Consider the following 26,543-nt stretch of genomic DNA (forward strand, 5'->3'; position numbering starts at 1 on the left):
CTGAAGCATACCAGCAATAATCAAAATCCAAAGCATGGAAAATAACCTGAAAACATGATTTAAATGTATAATAAAGACCACTAAACACATCATAACTGTCAAACATATAATACCACTAAACACAAAATAATTGTCAAATGTATAATACCATTAAACACATCATAATTGTCAAATGTATAATTATTATCATTATAAACACATCATAATTCAATAAGAACAATAATTATACAGCTATAGCATGTTACTATATGAAACCACTGCTGGTGATATGTTGAACCAATTCCCCATAATGGTAACATCTTAAAACATGTTGCTATACTGAACTACTGCTAGCTAGTGCTATGTTGAACCAATTCCCCATACTGGAAACATCTTAAAATGTGCTAGTATATCAAACCATTACTAGTTATACATTGAACCAATTACCATACTAATAACATCTTAAAGCATGTCACTATATTAAACTACTGCCTGTGATACACTGAACAACTCCCAAAATGGTAACACATGAAAACAGGTTAACTTCAACTTTCTTTGGCATTTTTATTTCAATTTCTCACTGAACCATGTTTTATTGTTCTTGATGTTAACATTTTCCTAATCTGAAAATATATTTCTAATAGATACTCAGCCCCTGCCACAAAACATCTTTTCTTTATCATACTGTCTTCTGAAAGTGCAACACTTACCATCAACCTTCTTCTGCTTCTGCATATTCACATGTAAATGATTTTGCAGCAGCTCTCCACCAATAGGAATGTGACACAACTTCTAGTGTAACTAGTACCCTCTGTACATTTGCACTTTTTAATTACTTTAAGATTGGTTATAGGACTTACACCACATACTGCCAGAAGTGAGGAGACTGGGTGGGAAATGTGAGTAGAGGTAAGTATCTATCACAAATACATTTTCAGTTTAGGAAAAGGTTAACTTTCAATATATTTTTTTCCTCCCCTCACAAAATAGCTAGAATCCTACACTGAACAGGAGAAGAACCAGTGAAAGAGTTCTACCTCTTCAGGAGGTGCCCAAAGAGAAACCATGAGTTGTGAACCCCCCAAAAAATATCACACCTCAGTGGGAAACCAAACCACATTCACTCAAGATATACTTTTCACCCTTTCATGAATGTGTCACTGACATAAAAGGTGGAAAAACATGAAGGAATTCCAAAGTACGTTATACCTATTAATGGAACTCCTGGGTGTCGAGTGGCTAAAATACAACATACTCTAGTGGTTTTGACCTCACCCAACACCAAGCAATACATGCAATTGTTCATCAGTTCTTCAATAGGTAGAAGACCACCTATCTCTTAATGTTTAATTGGAAATTGGTAGGGTAAAGGAGCTTCCATTCCAAAATCTGTTTCCACTTGTGTGCACTTCCAACCCAACCAACATCTAATTCACCATGAACCGACATTCAGCAGATGGAAAGAAGGTCAAAAGCCTTAATGGGATGATATCTTTAGTCCAAAACTTAGAGGCATAGGGTATGTTTCTTTCAGTCTGCTGTAGGAGAAGGGCACTCAACCATACTCAACTGGGAAGATGTGGTGTATACAGCTACAATCAGCACTTGATCTGTTGAGAACCAACATACATTAGATGGTAGGAAGAGGGACCACAAACATAGAGAGCATCTTCAATTCAAAACCTGGCAGCACTTGGCATTTTTCATCCAGTACATGGGAGAAGGAGAGTAATCAGTCAGTACACAAGAAAGGACTTGTATAATTGTGGCATGTTAGAGGGCTTCAACCAAAACCTAGCAGCATATGAAATTGTATATCAGGTTTGCAGAAGGAAGTGCGAACATCAACACACACAAAATGCCACTGTCTTACTCTCGACTGAGTGGTATGATGCATCAGTCAGGAAGACAGGCCTCTATGAACCAACACCCCAGCAGCTAGGAACTGAGAAGTGGTAAGGACTCCCACATATATTAAAAGAAAGGAAATAAAAACCAGTTAGAGTTCAGTAGACCACCTCACTACAGACAGTCCAATGAGTAACCTCAATACCCTACTCTGAAAGGCAGAGCTACAACATCTACAGAGTGAATCAAAGAATACCCAGTTGCATTTGGAATTGTACTTCAGGTCCACAGTAGGAAATATCTCAATGCCATGGAGCATCACATATAAGCAACATTTCCTGCTACGTGTGTTCATTAGTGTACAAACTAGGATGCACATATTTGTAAAACAAAAGATCATTAGAGAGAACTACTTACAGTCCTATGGAACTCTACATCTAAATGGCATGCATACCTAATCCTGCAACAAAATTGTTTTGGCATAGATAACAACTGAATGTGGAGATACACAATCAACACCTGTCAACATCTGAAATTTTATACCAGGTCTGCAGTAGAATGAGTTACAACATAACTGATGTCAAGCATAGTCACAGGATGAACAGTGCAGATTTTCAGAAAAAAAAAGCATAACTGGCAGGCACCACTTGGCACAGAGTTGGATCCATAATACACTAGGAAAAAGGCTTCTGCACATACATAAACAACAAAATATAGTATAAACCAGTCATACGAAAACTATGGTGTTTAGGATTAGAACTGGAGGTAAACAAAAAGCTACTGACCAACAAATGGCCAAGTGTTGTGAAATAATGTGAAACAAAGGTATGAGTTACTGAGGTGACAGATTTGATGAGAGGATACCTTAAAAGGCAACACTCTGCACATGAAAGGGAAGAATACAACAGCATAATTAACAAGCAAATCAAATCCACCTCTCAAGAATAATGGGAGAAAAAATGGTATTACATTTCCATATAGCAGAAATCTTGGGCAAAAATGAACAGTCAGAGAAAGGGAAGAACAAAGAAATTGATGAAGAACTACAGCAAAAACTGATTGCAAAGATTTCAAATCACTACCAGCCATAAGCCAATAACATGAGGAAGAGGGATTTGAAGGAAGAAAAAACACAGAGGGAACAAGAAGACAAAGGTACAAACTGAGGAGGGGTGTGGGTATGAAGGAGAGCACAAAGATTCGAATTGAGTATTGGATTTTAGGAAAAAGAAAATAAATGAAATAACAAAGACAACACTGAAGAGCAGAAGACAAAGGTGAACATGTAAATTTAAATGTACTAGATAATGCAGCTTGACACCCAGCAATTGAAGAGAATGAGAGTCTGCTGTCAAAGAACCAAGTGAAAATGTAGCCAACTGTGGGAGTGAAGTATAATAGCTCCAGCAGAGTGACCAACAATCAAAAGTATATCATTTACACTAATAAACAGACAAGCAGGAAGGATATACAGGATAGGCAATCAATGTGGGAACATGCATGGAACATCTGGACTGCCAGGCAAGGGACCTAACAAAAACCATGTCTAGAGCTGTAGAACAGGAATGGATGAATGATGCAAACCAGACTGAAGTTGACAAAGAATTGTGAATGACAAAGGAAGAGGAGAAGATGCCTAAAACCTGTACTGAAGAGAAAACCATATCTTACTGAGCCCAAACTGAGTCACTAGTAGAAGATATGAAGTGGTCTGAAACAATGAAAGGACCCTGGGAAGAAGTTATATACGATATATATATATACAAATAATATTTAATCCAATTTTGACTGAGAGCATATACAGTCATTTCTACAAAATGAAGAATGGGAGACCAAAAACAAAGAAGCTATACATTGAGATGTGTGGCAAAAACATCCAAATTGGAAATCACCAATCAGAACACAACTCTCATAACTGCAAGTTATCCATGTAATGGTGGAAATGAAGATCTCTGGCATGAAGCAGTTCAGAGAATGACTTGGCTACTCAGCATAAGGCATAAGAAGTCAAAGCCAGACCACATGGTAGAGTATGAAACTGATAAATTCCAGATGCCAAGGAGATGGAAATGTGTAGATAGGCATCCTACACATCGACCTTCATAATCCACAAACCAGGAGACAAAACCCACTGAAGGGTTAAGTACAAGTCCATCATAAATTTGGGGATGATCAGGAGTGATAATTCTATAACTGGTCCCTAATTTCCTGCCTTTATAGATACAGAAAAACAGACAGGAATACAATCCTAGCTGAGAAGGTTCCCCATTTACTATAGCCTCTTTTGAAAGTAAGTTCCAAAATGCCACCTGTAAATAAACAAGATATGTTGGTGAGGTAAAGACAATGGGATGAGAAGACAATAGATAATGAGAGATAGGAATGAAAGTGAAGGGTCACACACACTCAAAGAACCTGTAGGGCCCATGGATCTGTTGTAAACTGTTTCCACACAAGGTAAAAATGGAAAAGGCTGGCCCCAACTCTGTGGTTGAGTTACCAATGCTGCAAATCCTTCATAATGTTTTCAAGTAACAAGATGACTGTGAAAAGATGAAGAAAAAGAGACCACAATTGGCAAAAGATTTGACAGGAAGGGGGAGAGAAAAAACAAAAAACAGTAAGAGGATGTTGGGATAAAGGAGTATTTAACAGGGATAATGAATTATGAAGATAAATGGACTCAACTCAGGTCTCTAATATCACAATATGAAATAGCAAGTAAATGTACTCAAGAAAGAATGGTATCCTAATCCAGAAGGTCCCAACAGCATATCAGCCATGTCTGAAGGTGAAAGGTGTAGTAAACAGAATATTGAAAACATCATCTGAAAATCCTTCAGAATACAAGTGAATTGTCTGATCCAAAAAGTACAGAGACAATAATGCATGCACAATTGTGGGCAACACCAGTTTGATACAAGAAAAGTGTGGTTGAGAGAAATTCACAACACATTAGAGTTTCAACCCTAGAATGTAAAATAATGTGAGATTTCAATTGCTGGTCATCAAGATAAGGGGAAGGAAGATCTTCGATGTGTAAGATATATTAACCCTCAACTGAAATTAATCCCTCAAAATGCTGAGAAAACACTAAATATAGATCCATACATACACCACCAAACATGACATATTGAGAAGCACAGGAAACATGAGATAAGGATAAGACAGCATAAACCTGTGTGAAGGAGGTCTGGGTTAATCACCTGATATTATTCATGATTGAGAAGCATATTCACAGGGAGAAACATGTCCCAATTCCCATCCAACACCCCAGGGGCAGGCATGACAGAATATTCCACATGTAGTGGTAAAGGTTGCATCAATGTCGACATTTTTTGCCAACTAACTACCATCACATAATTGGCTGATAACTGAGTACTCAACCCAGAAGTCGAGGAACTTGTAACAGCTGTGGTGAACGTAACAATCTGAAACAAGTTCAATACAAAAGTGTAAGAAAAATTGGTAAGAGTAACATTTTACAGTTCAAAAATGTGTAAAAGTAGAGAAATACTGAAGTAAAATGAAGTCGGTAGTGTAACTAAAAACATAAATTTGCAAGTAAAAAAAGCATATCTGTTCAATGCTACTGCAAACAGAAAAGTGAAGACAAGAGCAAATGTGCTGGTTGTGTTGTGCTCATATTTATGGAAAGCTGCTGCAAACTCACATACGAATATTCAGAAACAAAAGGTAGAAAGTTTGTAGTGTGCACTGAAAATACAAGCAAATAGAGGAAACCTATTTTGTATAAAGAGGAGGTATGATACTGTATCAGAAGTTTTAATTTGCCCTGGACAACTTACTTTGCTCTCTTTGCAATTTTTATTTAAATTTTATACCAATCCATTTATTTTTTCCTTAATATTAATAAAAAAGTGTAAGAAATTTTATCAGTGTTTTAATAAAAGTAACCGATTATAATCCACAGTTTAAATGCATGAGTTACAAGGGTATTATAGTTGAGCTAAGTTACTTGAACTTGGTTTTCTCTTCTCCTCTAAGTTCTGTTTATTCTATGTCAACAAAAACAAAATCTCAGCTTACAATACCCAGTGTGGAACATGTACAAAGTATAATTTTCTATGGCAGTTCCATAAGCAGAATTGTTTCAAAACCAAACACTTGGATGTTGCTTTAATACTTAGATTTAGGACTCACCTAAAACTCTTGATCAGAACAAACTTTTGTGAGATAAATTTTAAAGGTAAATATTCTGTTAATCAAAAGGCTATAAAACTGCTGATTCAATGGATTTCAATCATTATAGGTTTCAGTTATCTGGTATACTATATTACAGTAAAAAGCCAAAACTTTGCAAATTTGACAATGTCAAAGGTCAAAGTAAGAAAACCATTAGGCCAAATTATCTGGTGTCCACTGAGGGTTTCAGAAACTGAAGTAGTTTAAACTCTGATACATTTTCCCGTCTCCAAATGTAATATCGTTAATATTTTACTAGCTATTTCTTATTCATGTAACTCTGTTGCAAGTTTTCCTGGCTTCAATTCTGATGTGCTTACTAGCTAAATCTTATTCATGTTAATATTGTTTCTTCCAACAGATGTATAAGTTGTTTTTACAAATGACACTGGTCAGTCCATAAAATTTTGAAATTCATGAACCATGGAAAATTATCATTTTTTAATGCAGGATTATCATCACTCATGTATTTGTTATTTTTATTCTTATATTTTTAGTTATCTTTGTTTTTGTTAGATTTTCTAAACATATTTAATCATGTTAACTATAATTCATTATGAAAATTTTATACCCTGCTCCCCACATGCTGAAGTCTCTTTTGGATTGAAAAGTATACAAAGTCAGTCCAACGGTGACAGCCATGGTCAAGAAAAAGGCTTCAAGAACAGCTAACTGATCATAGAAGGTCACTAGGAAGAAAAAAGTAATATTTTTGTCATTTATATTTGCTTCAAAAAAACGTAAATCCTCATTAACTTTTATCATGCTTCAGTATTCTATATGATAATTAAATATTAATTAGCAACTCTTTCTACATACATTATTATTGGCCTTATAATTAGATACTAATCACTGACAAGTTTTTATCCCATGTTTCAACTGCTAATCTGCTGTCAACTTCAGGAAAGTTCTCAAAGCTACTACTGTGTTAGTAATGGTTGAGAGTCAACCGTGGATCTTGTTGATGAAATTATGGTGTGTTATTCACTCAATAGAGGGGGCTAGTGCATTAGAACTCTTTAGGTGTTAATCTACTGCCATTTCAGAGATGTGCTAAAAAGGACAATATTTGCATTGTTAATTGTCAGGATTTGATGCAGAGTGTTCTTTGTATAAAGATTTGTGGATTATTCACAAAACTGAGAAAGGAGTTACACAATTATAATTATGATTCCTCTTCTAAAGAGAATGACATCCAGTCAAGTGGATAACACACAAAAACTTATACAAAAGAAGCCCCAACATCAAATTTCAGCCACTACTAAAACACAAAACATCTTCCCACAGACAATTAAAATGTATAAAACTTGATAAGTAAATAGTATCTAATTATTAAAATATAAAATAAAAAAATTAAAACTTCAAATGTAAAAAAATAAGAAAATGTTTCTACTCAATAATTAATTAGACATAGACGCCTAAAATAAAACAATGATTAATATTCAATTGTTACAACTTTATAGTAAGTATTGGACATTACTCAATAAGAAGGGTAAAATACTGAATGTACACAACTGTTAATAATCATTTAGTCTACCGCTTTAGACATCTTTTACCTAACATACTAAGCGATAGCAAAATAGTTTGAAAACTAAAGTCATTTGAATTACAACCCACACAACATGAAACAGTCTAAAATTATCCGAATATCAACTTTATTACATGTTTTGTGAACAAATCTATTTTACGAATCTCTTGTATTTCTTAAAACAGATATCAGAGATATCCAAAAATCTGTTCCTTTATGAAAATGTTATGAATAGTTCTTAAGTTAAACAACACATAAGCAAAGCACTTACCAACAACTGACACAGTATAGGCTTCTGAAAATGTCTGATGATAAAAGAAAAAATAGTAAAACAATTACATTTAGAATCAAATAAATATTTTACCAGAATGTTTTAGAATTGTTCAAATTAAAAATAAACAGCTTTTACTTAAATGAAAGGAGAATAATAATACATTTCCTAACATTGTTTTAGGATTTCATTGTGAGAAAAAATTACATCCTGAATGAAAGTTTCAAAAACTTTTACTTAAGTTAATTTTTGACGCCAGTACTGTCAGATTTCTATGGTCGATGTTATAATTACAGCCATGTAACTAATAAATTATTTCAGTAGTGTGTGTCAGTAAATAAACAAATGTAAAAACACATACAGCAACTTAAAATATGTCTGACACACTTCATAAAATATTAACAAATCAACCATTTGATTACAATTTGGCAAAACATTACTTGAAGACACAATACCTCAAGTAATTAGAGGGCTTTAATCCAAAGCAACAATATTTCATTTTTTCATCTACAAACACTCAATTTATTAAGTCAATTTGTGTGGTTTGTTTTAGACAATTTACACACACATCAGATGTAGAAACAAAAAGTGCATTTTACCATTATTTGTTTAGTTTACATGTATGATTTTTATTTAATGTTTATACCTCAAGACTATAAATATTAATGTGAAAGCTGCCAAATAGCACATGGTTCTAAGTAACTTAAAATTAAAAAAAACTAAGATAACACTTTAATTACAGCTTTGGCACTGGCAAAGTAGCTGTTCAGATGAACAATGCAGAATGCTTTACCAAACCATACATACGTTTTTGCTTCTGGTGAAAATGACGACTTTAGAACTATATTTCTAAATAAATCATATACTGTTGCTGATACAGTAACAAAGGGATGTTTTTGTTTCGAATTTCACGCAAAGCTACTCGAGTGCTGCCTGTGCTAGCGGTACCTAATTTAACAGTGTAAGAATAGAGGGAAGGCAGCTAGTCATCACCATCCACTGCCAACTCTTGGGCTACTCTTTTACTAATAAATAATGGGATTGATAGTCACATCATAACATGTCCACAGCTGAAATTGCAAGTATGTTTTGCATGACTGGAATTCAAAGCCACGACCCTCAGATTCTGAGTGGAGTGCCTTAATCACCTGGCCATGCTGGGCCGACAAAGGGATGAAAACCAATTGTTCCTAAACAGATTGCTTAAACACAAATCAGGTAAACTTTGTTCCAATGACCAATGATTTACCACATACAGTACAATTCACCTCTGGTATTTGATTGAAAGAGATAGTGTATGGCTTGCAACAACTTTGCACACAATGAATGCACAGAGACAAGTAAAAGAAATAATTACTGGAAAATCACAAACCATTTCCATATTCTATGCCTGTATTTCTTTCAGTAATGCCAAGGAGGAATGTACAGAAACTGAGGACCATCCAGTCAACAGTGAATATTCCAATTACTACATAGGTTTCGTGGATGTCCTCGAGTCTTATAGTTGAGAGGGATGTGATGGAACAAAGACAAGAGGAAGAGAAACAACATACTTAGAAGAGAATGACAACATACTTAGTCAAACCTAGCAAATCATCAACAATGATGATGAGGCCAGGCCTAGCAAATCCAGGCGGTGGTGAAGGATATAACTGAAGGTGGTGAAGGATATAACTAGCTTCACAATGATGAGGCCAGGCCTAGCAAATCCACGTGAAGGTGGTGAAGGATATAACTAGCTTCACAATGATGAGGCCAGGCCTAGCAAATCCACGTGAAGGTGGTGAAGGATATAACTAGCTTCACAATGATGAGGCCAGGCCTAGCAAATCCACGTGAAGGTGGTGAAGGATATAACTAGCTTCACAATGATGAGGCCAGGCCTAGCAAATCCACGTGAAGGTGGTGAAGGATATAACTAGCTTCACGCCAACACCATTTACTTTAATCACCAGGCCATGATGGAAAAGCTAATTAACTCATCCATGTCAAGTAATCCTGTATGGCTATGCTATACTTATTTTTCAACATTATTTACTTTAATCACCAGGCCATTAACTGTGTGAGGAACGAGTATAGCATAGCCATACAGGATTAATTGACACAGAAGAGTTAATTAGCATGATGGAATAGCTACTAAGGAAAAGTTGGTACAATGATACAAGATTACTATAGTTGGCAGGGAAGACTTACCCAGCATACTATAATAGTTGGTGAGGAAGAGTTGGTACCATGATACAAGATTACAGTACTTGGCAGGGAAGAGTTAATCAGCATGCAAGGACAACTGGGAAGAAAGAGTTGGTACCATGATACAAGATTACTATAGTTGGCAGGGAAGAGTTAATCAGCATACCATAATAATTGGTAAGGAAAAGTTGGTACCATGATACAAGATTACTATAGTTGGTAGGGAAGAGTTAATCAGCATACAAGGATAAGTGGGAAGGAAGAGTTGGTACAATGACACAAGATTACTGTAGTTGTCAGGGAAGAGAATAAATCACCCAAACTGGGCCATACATTCCTTGGGGCTCAGCACATGAAACAAAATAAAAACTCAACATATTAAGAAACCAAATAAACACAGCCATAAAACTATACTCACCAGATAAAATTAACGACGAATTAGAGAAAACAAAACATCATCAACATTAAGTTTCCTCCACAAACCGTATAAAACATTATATGCACACACCTATACAAAAAGCAAAATTAACTAACAAAAGTAAATATATCCCACGAATTAAAAAATAACAAAACCATATACTGCTGTATACCATATATTCCTGACATCAGCAGAAAAATAACCAATATTTGGCAAAAACTAGTAACAAAATATGACATTCCATTTAATAGCAAATTTATTCAAAACCAGGCATGAAACTAAGGTCTGTACTACAGTTACGACAAAGTGTTTGTACCCCTGCATCCTGAGTGGTTTATTGCTCATAACTTAAAAAGTATCATGATTAGGCTAATAGAAGTATAGTATATTATAAATATCATACTAACACACATCTACATAAGTTGTTATGTAAATTAAACGACAAATAAACTGTTTATAAACAAATAACCAAACATAGGAGGAGCAGAAAGTGTTTGTACAGTTCAGAATGTGTGAAGAAACTGACATTCCTATAAAAATTTTGTTTAGTTTGGCAAATAAACTACATTATACCATTCCAGAACTAGACACTGGGCTCATAATTATTGGAATTTAGCCAGCAAAAAATGTACTTCCGGCAATTTAGCACTGTCTCCATCATTATCTGCTTGGTCATCATGGCGAACAGGAAACAGTTGTCCAGTAATTAAAAAAAAACGAATTATTGTAAAATACAAGTCTCGTGTGTATCTTTCCGGTATTGCTACACAACTTAATGTGCCAAAATCCACTGTTCAAAGTATAATTGCCAAGTTTAAGCTCACAGCATCAACTGCTAACCTCCCTCATTCCGGACGCCCCACCAAAATTCCAGAGAGAACCAAGAGGAAGGTTTTCAGAGAAGTTATTAGGAACCCCGTTTAACTTGTAATGACATACAGAAACTGGTAAGGGAAACTGGGGTTGAAATAAGCACCTCTACAGTTACGAACATGTTACGCTCTTCTGGGTTCAAAGCATGCCATCCTCGTAGAACTCCATATTTAACGCCTGTAGATAAACCCTTTACCTATTAGAAGAGTATTCTTTGGTCAGACGAAACTAAAATCGAGCTTTTCGGCCACAATGATTTTCGCAATATTTTTCATAAGAAGGGGGAACGAAATCTTCCAAAGAACACCGTTCCTACAGTTAAACACTGAGGTGGCTCGATCATGCTATGGGGTTCATTCAGCTCTTTTGGTGTAGGCAGCCTTCACCACATCAACGGAATCATGAAAAAACAAGAGTACGTTGATATATTACGCACTTATATCAAGAATGATGCTTGGAACTTGCGGCTTGGGCGTCGTTGGATCTTCCAGCACGAACATGACCCTAAGCACACATCGAAATATGTGCAATCCTGGTTGCAGAGAAACCATATAAGCGTTCTGGAATGGCCATCGCAGCCACCCGATCTCAACCCAATTGAGAACGTTTGGCATGAGCTGAAGACCAGGGTTCATGAGTGTCATCTGAAAAACTTGCAAGAGTTGAAGGCCTTCTGTAAAGAAGAAAGGAAGAAAATACCAGTTGAGTACTGTCAAACCATCATGGAGGGCTATGAGGAGACATTGCACCAAGTAATTCACCTGAAAGGCTACACAACTGACCATTAAAGTAGATGCACAAACACTTTCTGCTCCTCCTATGTTTGGTTATTTGTATATAAACAGTTTATTTGCCATTCAATTTACATGCAAATTTATGTAGATGTGTGTTAGTATAATATTTGTAATATACTATACTTTCATTATACTAATTGTGATACTTTTTAAGTTATGAGGAAAACTACTCGCAATGCAGGGGTACGAACACTTTCTATCATAACTGTATATAAAAACTACACTGACAAATAGAACACCAACATTATTTATAAAATACAATGTGATAATTGCCATGACATCTATATTGGAAAAACAGGTAGAAAAATGGAAACCAGATTCAAAGAACATAAAAAGTCACCTTCACACGTTTTTGAACACTGCAATTCAAATAAACACAACATAACCATAGAAAACACCCAAATAGTAAATACAGAAAGAAACATACATAAATGCAAAATTAAAGAAGCATTACTTATACAACAACTCAAGCTCAAAATAAGCCAATGCAAAGGAACACCTTTATACCTATATTAATAAATATATCCAACATCTAAGCACACTGCCTTCTACCTTCCTTCATTCAATTACACAACTGCCTTCAAACATGTGGTCAACTATTGGTCAGTAACACCTTTATTTGTGAACCTAATGATGACCAAAGAAGGTCGAAACGTTGTTTGCTCCTCTATATAGTGTTTTCTCTACCCATACCAGCAGTTTTTACATATATAACTGATACAAGATTACTGCAGTTGGCAGGGAAGAATTTATCAGTATGCTAAGATAAGTGGTAAATAAGAGTTGGTACAATGATACAAGATGACTGTAGTTGGCAGGGTAGAGTTAAACAGCATATTAGAATAGCTGGTCAGGAAGAGCTGGTCAAAATGTTGAATTGTCTTGTATTAAAGAGTGAGAACAATATGTTAAAATAGTTTTCATACAAAACACCACCATATGTATTTAAAGCTAAGTTCACAAATGTTATAAATATAAATCATATTCTCCAACTGTATGTTTCAACTTTATTTGTTGCTTCAACATGTGTTACAGAAAACATTTAATTATGTAAGTTATTATTGAAGGTCTGAAATACAAAGTGTTAAAGTTAAACTTCCAAAACCCAGTGTAAACAGACAGTAGACAGTTTTGATTTAAACCACTTACAAAAGCAGTTAAAAGAATGTAGTTTAATGGAGTCTGTCGGCTCTTCATCATCAGAGCTACAAGTAGAACCAGAGACAGCAGGAAAGCAACAGTCAACATCCAGTCACTAGGAAATAAGTTACACATGAAAACTTGTTTACAAATAATAATCACTATGCACATCTTTTGTGTTTTAAGATCAAAAGCGTAAATAATTTGTTGTTTACAGAAATTCCAGCAGGACAATTCTTACATCAAATACAGGGAAGAACCAGAGCAGTAACTGTGTAAGACTTTAAATGTAAATCTTATTCAAGAACATGACCAGCATTATTCATACTTCTGTGAAAATTATTAAACAGTTCCATAAATATTTGTACTGCCATAAACCTACACAGTCCTCCAAATGTAAAAGATTCAGAATTGGGTTTATTTTTTATGAACATACTAACCATAGTGATAAAATATTTTAAGTTTAGTTTATATGAACACACTAACTATAGTGATAAAAAACTTAAGTTTAGTTTTTATGAACACACTAACTGTAGTGACAAAATACCTAAGTTTAGTTTTTATGAACACACTAACTATAGTGACAAAATACTTAAGTTTAGTTTTTATGAACACACTAACTGTGGTGATAAAAAATCCTAAGTTTAGTTTTTATGAACACACTAACTGTAGTGACAAAATACTAAACAATATCTTAACTCAATTTTTTCTTAATTCCTGTTTTAATACAAAATTATTTAAGTAGAAAGATCAAAAGTGTTTGGTGTTGTGAAAAACCTGACCTGACAATAAAAATATCAGTAATTTAATTAATAAACTATAACAAAAGAGAAAATTACATACTGAATTTTATGTTAAAAAATCATTATGTTTGTATAAGCAAAATTAAACCAACTGTTATTACTGTACATTGACTTCCAGCCAAATGCACATTGTTGAGTTATTAAATTTTGCCCAGTAATACAAATGTGTATAACTGGTTTCCTTAATAAAATACAAGAAATGTCACAGTAACTTAAGCTTTCACTAATTTATACAGCATAAAATAGATGTTTGTGTATGTGTATCTATATATATATGTATTGTGTGTGTGTGTGTAGACACACATTATTCTTCAGGTTATTTCTATTAATTTAAAACATTTATATGCAAAAACGGCTCGTTTGGGTTGAGAAAATATTTTACATAGAAAGTCGAACGTTGTTAAGAGCGAACAACATTTCGACCTTCTATGTAAAATATTTTCTCAACCCAAACGAGCCGTTTTTGCATATAAATTTCTCAACAAGTGGGTTTCTCGACATCACTGAATTTAAAACATATATTTTACTAAACTCTACTAATATGGGTTCAGTCAATTCAACAGAGTTTGTGACCACAAAGTAATCATCAAAGTTTTCATACTATAATTTTATATGTTTTGTATATCTTCATCAAATCTTCCAGTAAACATTACAGGAAGTTCATACATAAAAAAAATCACATATTTAATAAAGTATCTTTAATAAACACTTGTCATTGAACTTAAGAAATCAGTGTTGACTGCTCTAAATGCAAAGTGATTTTCATGTTGATATTAAAAATACTTTTCTTTATTTGAAAATTGTGAAATTTCAATTCTGTAGTTTTTAGAAACCTCCTAGATAAATATTAAACAGTTTTCAATAAAACTCTATATTTTATCTGTTACTTCTCAACCCTAACTCTCTACCCAGTTAGTTAATTTAAATGACCTAATAACCACTACAAAATTTGGAATAAATATAACTTACTTTTCTTTATACAGTGACTGCAGATTGTAACATGGAACTACAATTTTTTATCCTAATTAGTGTAAAACTCCTAATTATCTACATCTGTTTCTAATTAATACTTTTGTTTTACTACCCTTTATGCTATGTATATCCAATACTTTGCCACATGAGTTGTTAGTCACTCAGTGAATGGGTAAATTGTTCCAATGTATTGAATTAAATAACACACAAGTTTCTTACCTCATCAAGAATTTGTTTTCATTATCTCACCTAATCTAACCATATCTGACCTAATCATTGGTTAATTTTTTCATTTTAGATAATTTTAGAATAAAATATTTACATGGAAAATAAGAAATTTAACAGTTTCCTAAACTGTAAATATATTTACAATAATACTTACCTTAGATGACAATACAATTATTCTTCAATGTCAGCTTTGTCTATCTAAGTGTTGGTTTCCCATACTCCAGTATTTAATACCATATATTTACAATAATACTTTACCTTACAATTATTCTTCACGTCATTTGTCTATCAAGTGTTGGTTTCCATACAGTATTTAATACCATATATTTACTTCAATACAATTATTCTTCAACGTCAGCTTTGTCTATCTAAGTGTTGGTTTCCCATACTCCAGTATTTGATACCCTACTTAATTGCTTTTGGCAATATCTAATTTACATATGTCTCAACATAAAAATATCAACTGTCATAGATAAAAATATTAACATTATATAAGCACTTCAGTGAGATAACTTTTTATAGACTTACACTAGCTCTCAAAGCTGGAGTGTCAGTAGATTTAAGTATTATTGAAAATACATTTTTAATTTAGTAAAATGTTAATTCACAAAACATACTTATAATGTACTAACACTATAGCTAGAGTCCCCTATTGAGAAGATAAAGGGGTCAGTGCAGGCATGACTCATACAGAAATCATTTGGATCAAACTGTTGGGAAACAATAATACAACTGGAATAGGTATGCTCATCATCCTGAACTGAGTTCCTGTATCAGGGATGGAATAGAACATGAGTAATCATCATTATAGGCTAGACCCAACAAGATAGTCAAGGCTCAACAACTCAGGGTTGAAATTAAGGGGTCTTAGTCCCTATATCTCATGGTGAGAAGGCCCATTGGACAGCAATGTCATAAATACACACACACACACTTTTGACTGGATTCCAACCTGTAGTCATACAGTGATGTATCTCACACCACTGGAATAATGACGAGAAAGTAAGTAATGGTGAAGTGTACAAGCTGTATCCTCTACCCGAAGAAGTCCAAAAAGCAACACCTCAGGTTTGGTATGATGGGATTACATATGGTATATTCAACCAAAGGAACAAAACACATCAAGTCTGTAATTATGAGCATCCATTTTCACTCCCCAACAAGGTATTTCACTTGCCCCTGAAATTATTAATTGAACATGGAACATCTGCTCACCAAGAGCCTAGGATGGGGTCACTATGCAATCAATATTGATCAAAGAGGAAACATACACCCTATCCCCCAACAAAATAGATTTGTGTCAAATCTGAACCAGAATTATGAGTAGGTTCCCATGGAAGCTGGTGCCACTCCTACTGGTATCTGGAGAAAACAACCAAAATAGAACCTCCAACTCTGCCTTCTTCTCCAGGAGTGAAAGAACACACTATAACACTCTGGAAGAAAAGTATGTTGGGGAGCCCCAAGGAACATTGCTCTGGAAACAGTGTAAATGATGAACCAAGTTCCCTAAATTTTTGAAAGCAAACCAACCCTGATTTATTCAATCTGATGAGCAACAGAGACAGGCAGAATCCTCTTTAGCTCTACTTATGAAAGTTCATGAGTGCCAGCCCATGACAATATGATGAAGTAGGCCTTCACTCCAGTGAGTTCACATTATTTTAGTGCAAGAGAACCATGAAAATGCTTCAAAGCATCAGAAAAGTGAGCTAAATACACATATTAATGGCTCTTACATATAACAATCTTTATCTGGTTAAAAATATTAACACTATAGATTTTATAACTCTACATATTACAGAAATTATTACACTTTTAAGTGTAATATACATTGTTAAAGTTGTATCTCTGTTAAAACTTCTAATCAACAGGTCTTGTGTTTCTGTATGTAGTTATTAAAATATAATTAAGTGATTCATACTTTTCACTGATGTAAAATCTCACAGTTGGAGTAAACAAGGCAATGGAGGCAATCATAACTGTCAGAAGAAGCTGCACACTTAAGATTCCATACACTTTCCTTAAAAAACCTATGAAAAAGAAATATGAAATAATACTAATAATCATCTTAAAACAAATTTTAGACTGAACGGTATGAAGTGAAAGTTAACGTTTTTCTCAACTGAAAACCTGTATCACAAATAGAGACTTATCTCTCTGCTCCACAAGGAGAGCTATTATCTTACATGAAACTGCCATGACAATTCCTGCACACACCACAAAATGTGAACAAACCATCACCTCTACATGTATTGAGTCAACCAATGACAGTCAGTTAATGCTGTGGTCTTCCATCAGCAGGTGAACATTATGACCTCCATGCACAGTACACCTAATATGCCAATAACCTCTGCATCATTTAAGAGCTAGAACACCACAATTACAAACAGTTCCTTTCTACAACATCAACAGAAAGGAAAAGTCCATGAGATGTGACATCTATGACAACATGGGTTATCTAGTGGTGAGAGACTGCATGCTTCTCAAGCAAAAAATACTCAATTTGTTGTCATGTATTTATTTATATATTACATTTACACCAAACAGTGAAGGATATCATGGTAATTTACTGACAATAGAAACATGGCACATGTTGTGTGGAACATCTAGTGTGGTTGTGCCTAATCAGTTTTTAATCTGGGAAGAAGCACCATTCTATAGAGGAAACATCCCTATTGGCTTGGATAGTAAGGATTTTCCCACATCTACAAAAAAAAAACATATAGGAAGAATACATATTGTGTATAATATAAAAGCACAATGTTGCAAGGAACATTTAGTGTGGTTGTGCCTAATCAGTCTTTAATCTGGGAAGAAGCATCATTCTATAGAGGAAACATTCCCAGTGGCTTGGATAGTAAGGATTTTCCCACGTCTACAGCATGCATGAATCAGGTATAGGGATAGGACTACAAGTGATGCTGCCTGTTTTTTGTTCTTATTGTAAAAGGTGCAAAAACAGGTATATTAGTTATAATGACATTACAAAAGCATTATTTCAGAAAACCCAATCTAAATCATCTCAACAGTGGGACACTGAACAGAGAGAAATGTAGTTAATGTTTTTCCTTCTCTCCTGTTCAATGTTACTTATGGTAAGTGTTTTCTCTGAAGCAATGCTAGCCACAAAGCAGGTTTTAATAGTGCCAAATATAAGAACCTTAAGGTGTAGTTCTTCAGGTAACATTTCATCTAGTAAGTCTTATCTTTTCCTATTTATGTATTTTTGTTGAGAAACTTGTAATGTGTTGGAATGTATACAAAAATCATGGTGAACATAATGAGGTGGCATGAAATGTGACAACATAAAGAAGGCCGAGAAACAAATGAGACAAAACAACAGTCTCTAGGTAAACTGGAAGGTAACAAAAACTGGAGGCATATTAAACATCCCATGATGTAAACAATTAAAGATTAATGTATTAGATGTAGTCCACTTACTAGTCAGCAAGTTCTTCTCCAAAGGCTAATGCAAGAAAGCATATGGTTAGATTCATCCACAACATACATAACACAGGTGATATTGTAAGCAAGACCAGTTAAAACTTCACTAAAAAGGATTGGCTGAATTGGTCAAGTTTGTGAATCTAGATTGATCTTTATGATTTCCATACTATAACTTCTAATATGTTTTGTGTATCTTTTGAAATTTTATATATATTTACAGTAAGAATTAAAAGTATTTTAACATACAAAGAATCAGAATATATGGACTCAAAGTGAAAAATGATTTTCACGTAGATTAAGTTCTTTTCATTTGTCAAATTTAATTTGTTGTGTCTCTGAAACTTTCTAATTATATTTCAAACTTTGTTTTCCATCAGTTAATCTATATATTCTATCTCTCACTTTCTCTACCCAAGCTCCATACAAAGTTGGTAAATTTGGCCAACCTTGTAATTATCACAAAAAAAAAAAAAAGAGATAAATCTAATTATCCACTTTTTCTTTCTAGAATGGTTTCAACTTGTAATATGAAACTACAGTTGTTTATACTTATATTTTACTGTTCTATTGCCCTTTGAATCATTTCTAACAAATAATTCTACTGCATGTTGCAAATCAGTAATAAGTAATTTTTGTTACATTTTGGAGGATACCCAGGAAGCAAATGTCACTACTCTCATACTAGAGGAAATTCAGGATTTTTTTGTACTGATTCATAATAAATTTTAAAACTTAAAACTTATATCAAAATTTGGATTATTAGCTACATTTTGATGCCAAATATATTCATACAGCACTATAATAAAGCATTTTATATAAATTTTTAATGTAACTCAGTAAAGTATTTTAAACATGATGGATGGCTGTATGGAAAGAGATCAAGTGGAAGAGAACAAGTCCATAGAAAAGGCAATTTGCCTTAGTAAGAATAAGCAATGATGATTTCAACAAATGAGCAATCTGAGAAGAATGGCAACAGATAGTGTGTCCAGAACATAAAAAAGCCATAAGAGCCAGAACAATCACACAATGTTGAAATAAGGGGAAATAGATTGGATAAAACCTTCAATCATCAAGAAAAGAATGAATGAGAAACAGCATTAATTGGTCCTCATAAGTGAGAGTAAGTAATGTGTGAAAGGCATAAATATCTGAATGACAATAACCATAAGAAAGAAGTAGAAAGTAGAGAAAAATGATAAGAGTAAACAGAAGGTAACAATTCAAGAGTGGTATGTAAAAACCTAGAGAAGTGCATAAAGATCCCAATACAAAGATGAATTGAATGAGGAGGACAAAGGGAAGGAATTATTGCCTGACAGAAGTTGGAAGATCAGACTGAGAAAGTAATTCAACCTAAACTGAGAAAAAAGAAGAAAGTGATTCAGAAATGACAAATCAATGACAGGGCACCAAATCTTAAACTTAAGGGATTACATAAAGACAGGAATAAAAGACCTAAGTGACATGGGAGACCAGTTCTATGTCTCTCACTAACGAAAAGAAAACATAAAATCATATAGATCATGAAGGGCACAGAGGATCATTATTCTCTTTCCTTTTCTCTTATTAACAACTGGGAAAAAATTGAGAACCCCAGGGTTACTGCAAAAGGAAGAACACTGAATGAGATAAGTGAGCACCAATAAGACAAGAGCCCAATATCAGTATCAGAGAAGATTCAACACTGAAAGCTGCAATAACTAAACATACAAGAGTGGGAACAATGAAGAGAAGAATGAGAACAAGGAACAATCCAAAGGATGGGTAGACCAGTGAGTCAGAAATCAAGGAAACAAAAGAAGATTGCAGATGAGCAAGCTAATTCCAATATATTTCAAGGAGTTTGGAACACCCCTAATATCAGGACTTAAACAAATGAGTAAGATGAAGATCCTGCACACAGAAAGAAGGGAAGACAACATCTCACTGAGAAGAGCCCAAAAATGAAATCATGTCAAAATAGAGGTAGGATATAAATAAATGGAAACCAAAATGACCAACAATGGAGAATAGACATATCCACAAAAACTAATGAGGTTATAATAAAGACCTTTAATAAGGAGATTAAGGGCAAATATAGAATAAAGGAGAAGGGTAAAGGTAAAAAAAAATAATAGATAACTAGAAAGAAAGCCAAATCAGGAAAATGAGGAGCACTCCAGGCAGAAAGAAAGAGCACAATAGATTAAGGATAAAAAAATATTAAAGGGTAATGAACTGAGACCACAGCAAAGGAGTCACAAAGATAAGAAAACATGGAATTGGGATAGAATGCACAAAAATTAAAGTAACCAATAAAACTGATATAAATGTACAAAAGATAGAATATAATATACTTCATTCAAGAGCATAGAAAAGAGGAAAGGAAAAAAGCAACCAGCTCTTTATAAGGAAGAAAAGAGCCAAAACAAAGGCCAAGGGTGGAAGAGTTGGCCAAAATTGTCAACAGGTGAGACAAGCTCCACTAAAGAAAAAGAAACAAGTGACTTGGGACATAAAGAGAAGCATAAATAAGGGAACCAACCATCTGTTGCATGAAAGCTAGAACATCATCAATTAACTTGTTGGTACACTATCATTCAACACAGCTGAACATAATTATGCATTTTATCAAGGAGTGAAATCCAAGGCCTATCATACATAAGAGAGTGTGTGTGTATGTAGTACTTTACTAAGTGACCTAAAGGGATAACAACTGCATGACAGATAAAGTACCAGTTACCACTGATGAAGGGATAACAACTGCATGACAGATAAAGTACCAGTTACCACTGATGAAGGGATAACAGCTGCATGACAGATAAAGTACCAGTTACCACTGAGAGAGTTTGAGAAAATATGCTTTGAAAGTAGTAATTCAGACTCAATACTAAGGTGACAAGACACTCAAAAATAATAAGGAAAATTTATGTTTGAACACAGCAATGCCAATGGGAAAAAATGAGACTGGTCATGTGCTATTCTACATGGAGGTCATGTTGTTTTCATGTCATGTCAAAGGTTGAAGACCATACAAAGATTTGTGGAAAAAGGAGTTTGTTCAAGACTTATGGCATGTGTAGGTACTTTGACTTGATGCAAGATAACAGTTCTTAATGGTGCAAAAAGGTACTGTTTCTGATACCATGTTTAAAACATAAAGTATTCAAGTCGGCAGTTATTAATCACAGAAGTGATGCAACTGTTCCATACTAAAAATGGAGTTTCTAGTATCTGTTCTATAATTAAAGGTATTATTTCTATACCTGATCAGCTATTAAATGAATGCTACTGTCAACTAAAACAGAAGTTCAATCATTAACAGAAAGCAACTAGCTAAACCCATTTACAACTGTAAGAAATAAATAGTTATATACATATAGTTCTGAAAAACAATAACTGGACTTTATTTCATTAGAATAACAAACTGACTCCTCACATGGTTATGTAATACAAATGACATTATGACATTTATCTTGTAAATACAGCAATAAAACAAACCACTTTGATAGTATACCAGTACAGTTACAATGATAAAAAAATGAAATGACTTTGAAATGTACCTGATTTGGGGTAATGGTAAAAACATTTGAGCTAACCTTTACATATGAAGGTACAAATTTTGAAATATAAAGGATTTCTCATATGTTAGGAACACAATAACCTGGTTTGTCAATGGTATGAAATTTATCATTAATTATAATAAAATATAGGAATGTTTGTAAATTACAAGTGAAAAACCAGAAACTTAAGTAAATGCTGATCTCAACTAGAGAATGACATTCATTTAGCACAAGGAGTTAATGCTGAACATACAATTTTTAAAAATAATATAAAATAAAAAACAAATAGGCAATGTCTATGGATTCAGTATGTGAGATACAGTCAGTATATTTTTGTATCTTCAAAAGTTCCATTAGATATAGACCTTCTTGCAGTTAAAAGGGGGACATGTAGTAAGTTTAAACAAATCAAATTCTGTTAGGTATATTTATCATACCAGAGAAGAAAAATTATTATTTTCTGTATGGAAATTCATTAACATTCTCCATTCCACATGACTATTCCTTACAGAGTACTTAGAGTAGGAATTAATGACCTATTCAAGTAGCCTGTTGTTCTAAGAAAATTACTTTGGTCACTAACAAGATGATATAAAGTGTTAATTTTCAAAGAGAATGACAACATTATAATTACTTTCTACACAATGTTTGGTTACTTTTTTCTATTGTACTCCTACATTAGTTCTTTTTTCTTATTTTAAATAAAAAGTTAATTTTAGTTTCTAGCTTCTAAGCAAATAATATATCTAAAACATTTGTCAAATAGGTTTTTTTCTTTAAGTAACTGCAAAGATCAATTTTAAAAAGTTCATGACATGATTTTAATAGAAGCTGTATCAGTGCTAAGCCTTGTTTTTATATACATCTGTTTAATTGTACACATCTACAATCCAATAAACAAAACATTTAATAAATTAACTTAATTTTCACACATATAGTTGAAACAATGTTAGATATAGTAATAAATGTTTTGCAGGACAAGAGAAAATGTAAATAGCAATATAACATGTTACCTTTTATTAATTAATATGTAAACATACAATTTTTTCCCCTCAAACATACAAGAGATATTTCTTTTTTTTTTCAATAATGCTCAACAATGACAATTTTTCAATATCTCACATTCAAAATGTATTTTAGTTAAATTTCAACTCAAAGTAAAATGTTTCCACTTTTATATAAACTAAAAAACAACAACAAAAAACTCCTGAACAGAAATGTAGCTAAACCAGTCTACTTATCTACAATTTAGTGCTTACCCATACGGATGTAGATGTGGGCCTGAGCCACATTGGAACCATACATGAAGTCATCCACAATAGATGAAGCTCCTTTTCCAGAATTTACAGTTTCCCCCATATTTATAGGTATTTTTATATCCGTCATTTTGTCTATTGCTAGGAAACAGTAAATATCTGTTTAACAATTCAACTAAAGTTTAAATTTCTACAAACAGTTACACTTCTTTGACAAGCCACACGCATACCTACACACTAACACACACAGGTGAAAATGTGTCACTACAGTTACGCCACTATCCTGTTTACAGACAGTCTAGTTACTCTAGTGTCAGTTCCAACGTAAACAAAACAAAATGTTAAAATTAGAATTACTACACATTTTCAAACTTATATTTAGGGTTACAACAATAACGTTCAGGCCAAATAGTAACATAACTTTCTAACAGTAGTAACACTAAAATTCACAGTTTCAAACGCGAGTCAATGGCTGAATGTCATAAAAGATATACATGTTCAGTTTATCTTAAATTCATAGCTTATCTTGCTTTAAGGAAATTTACTTAGATTCTAAATCTTAGTTTTCTGTAACTGACATTGTCAAATGCGTAAATACATACAAAATTAAATAAATACTATATTCCATTAACAGGGAAGAAATACCCACTTAATCAAACACAAATCAAAAACTGAAAACGTCACTTGAAGATACAGAGTCACCTAGTGACTTATTTGAAATTACTTATTTTGAAATATAAATAATATAATTGAAAATGTATAACGACATTTACGGAGTTAACGATACATAAGGTTATAAAAATGTCTTAGAGCAATATTTTGACATTAGACACTGCTATCTTCAACACAAAAAATAACTCTAAGTCATTTACTGCATATGACTAGTTGGCGGACAATAAGAATCGAAAGATCGCAGAATTAATTTACCGTAAGATATCATATTTGACATGTCTCTTAGCTGTGGGGGCGTTACAATGTTACGGTCAATCCCACTATTCGTTGGTAAAAGAGTAGCCCAAGAGTTGGCGGTGGGTGGTGATGACTAGCTGCCTTCCCTCTAGTCTTACACTGCAAAATTAGGGACGGCGAGCACAGATAGCCCTCGAGTAGCTTTTGCGAAACAAACAAAAAAACAAAGCATTTATTAAGAAATTCTGAAATGTACAAATGTATACATTTGAAGTTTACTTTCTATTTCTCTACACTTACGAAGTGCTGGTTAACTGGCAAGAACATTAATAAGTTAACATACAAGTTTTATCGCATATCGAAAAAACTGTTAGTGGTTCTGTTATTGTTTTTAAAACCGTTTCTAGCTCTGTTTAGTAATGGATTTCACTTCATTCCAGAATTTGAAATATCCAGTGTGGATTCATCTATTAATTTACAATATTTTTATCAATTATTTTTTGTTGTGATATTAATTTTTATTACACAAAAAAAATTTCATGTATGATGACGTAAATTTAACATCATATTTAAACTGAACGGTTTTACTTATTTTTATTAAAACTCTAATCTTGTATCTATGTAAGCACACAACATATATTATTTTAGTTTGTTGAGTTACATTGTTATATATATCGATTTGCTCTGTATGTGAACGTGTCATTGATTTTGTTGTAGCAGTAAAGTTGTAATCAATTAAAGAGTTAACAAATGTGCAAGTATCTGCCCTTGAATTCGTTAAGATTTTGATGTCACTCAGAAGGAATTTTCTCATCACTGGTCTCTAAGTATGATAATTAATTAATACGTTCACGTCCTTGTTCAATACCACACTTCCAACTAATTCCCATATGTTTATAATACCGTAATTACATATCTCTTATCATTGTGTGAATAATTGAAGTATTTCTTTCTTGGAATTACTGTAAGAGTGACCAAATAGCAATAAAGAAAGACATTCCTAAAATGTTGAACATTTTCTGGTGAAAATCATATATGAAATTTTTTTGTGTAATGTAAAGAAGCCAAATGCCCATTTTTGTGGGAGTCCACGCTCTCTCCTATTGGCGAACATTATAAGTTATTAAACTGACTGAATATCTGAGATTAACCTTGTGGAATGTTGTAGAAGTAAGTGTTGAGAAACTGTTTTATAAAGAACAAAAAATGTAAATGTAGAAAACTAAAAACGAGAAGATATAGATAGTCCCACCGTTTAGGTCTAAAGATGGAATCATGAAATTTTTAGACGATCATTTTGTTTTATTTCAAGAGAGGGACAATACTGAAATTTGTTAAACTGATACAATATTGAACAATAAAAGTTCATTCTTGCTAAAACATTTCAAATTTTCAACAAATCAGCGCATTAATACTTATCAATAAATTTGAAATGTTTGTGCTTGTCAAGAGAGAGACAAGGAAGTTGTTTTATCAAATGTAGTCGAAATGTACTAATGCGTTAGTAAAATCTGATCATTTCAAACATAACATAGGTGAAATGTACATATTTCTTATGTAGCTCTGAGTGAAAAATCTAAACCAAACTCTCAAGTGTGATGTGTAACTAGAAATACAAATGAAAAAGATAAAGTATAAATTGACACTTTAAAGATCTGTGTTTTCAAATAAGTGGCTTAACTCTTTCGCTGCCAGGTGGACTAAGGCGTTAGACTCGTAATCTGAGGGTCGTAGGTTCGAATTTCCATTGCACCAAACATGCTCGCACTTTCAGCTGTGGGGGCGTTATAATGAGACGGTCAATCCTACTATTCGTTGGTGAAAGCGTAGCTCAAGAGTTGGCGAATGGTGGTGATGACTAGCTGCCTATCTTCTTGTCTTACATTGCTAAATGAGGGACGGCTAGCGCAGATAGCCCTCGAGTAGCTTTGTGCGAAATTCCAAAACCAAACCAAACCAAACCAAACCACTTGCAACTATAGTCGAATATTTATAGTGCCTTATTTATTCAACAGATAGCAGCACATTACGGACAAATGCAAAGTTCTAACTTGGGTGTTTTATCTTGGACTATTTACATATTCATTAATCTGATCACGTAATTTGTATTATTTCCGGGATGCGTAAAAAGTG

At 33.5% G+C, this 26,543-nt stretch overlaps 1 protein-coding gene across 2 annotated transcripts in view; it reads right to left on the reverse strand.

The window, feature by feature from the left end:
• LOC143236955 (protein lifeguard 4-like) overlaps window positions 1-24,226 on the reverse strand; it is a 31,589-nt gene extending 7,363 nt beyond the window's left edge. Inside the window, exons 1-7 of one of the 2 annotated variants that reach the window (XM_076475728.1) lie at window positions 24,151-24,226; window positions 23,505-23,642; window positions 17,175-17,283; window positions 13,257-13,362; window positions 7,833-7,866; window positions 6,605-6,722; window positions 1-46 (exon numbers count right to left, since the gene is read on the reverse strand). In XM_076475728.1, the coding sequence (XP_076331843.1) occupies window positions 1-46; window positions 6,605-6,722; window positions 7,833-7,866; window positions 13,257-13,362; window positions 17,175-17,283; window positions 23,505-23,631 (540 nt within the window). In that variant the 5' untranslated portion in view covers window positions 23,632-23,642; window positions 24,151-24,226. Of the gene's footprint in view, window positions 47-6,604; window positions 6,723-7,832; window positions 7,867-13,256; window positions 13,363-17,174; window positions 17,284-23,502; window positions 23,643-24,103; window positions 24,126-24,150 lie in introns of those variants that run through there. The other variant, XM_076475812.1, reaches the window with a different exon arrangement.
• Window positions 24,227-26,543: the final 2,317 nt, after the last annotated feature.

Source organism: Tachypleus tridentatus, chromosome 1, assembly GCF_004210375.1.
Source record: "Tachypleus tridentatus isolate NWPU-2018 chromosome 1, ASM421037v1, whole genome shotgun sequence".
NCBI lineage: Eukaryota > Metazoa > Arthropoda > Merostomata > Xiphosura > Limulidae > Tachypleus > Tachypleus tridentatus.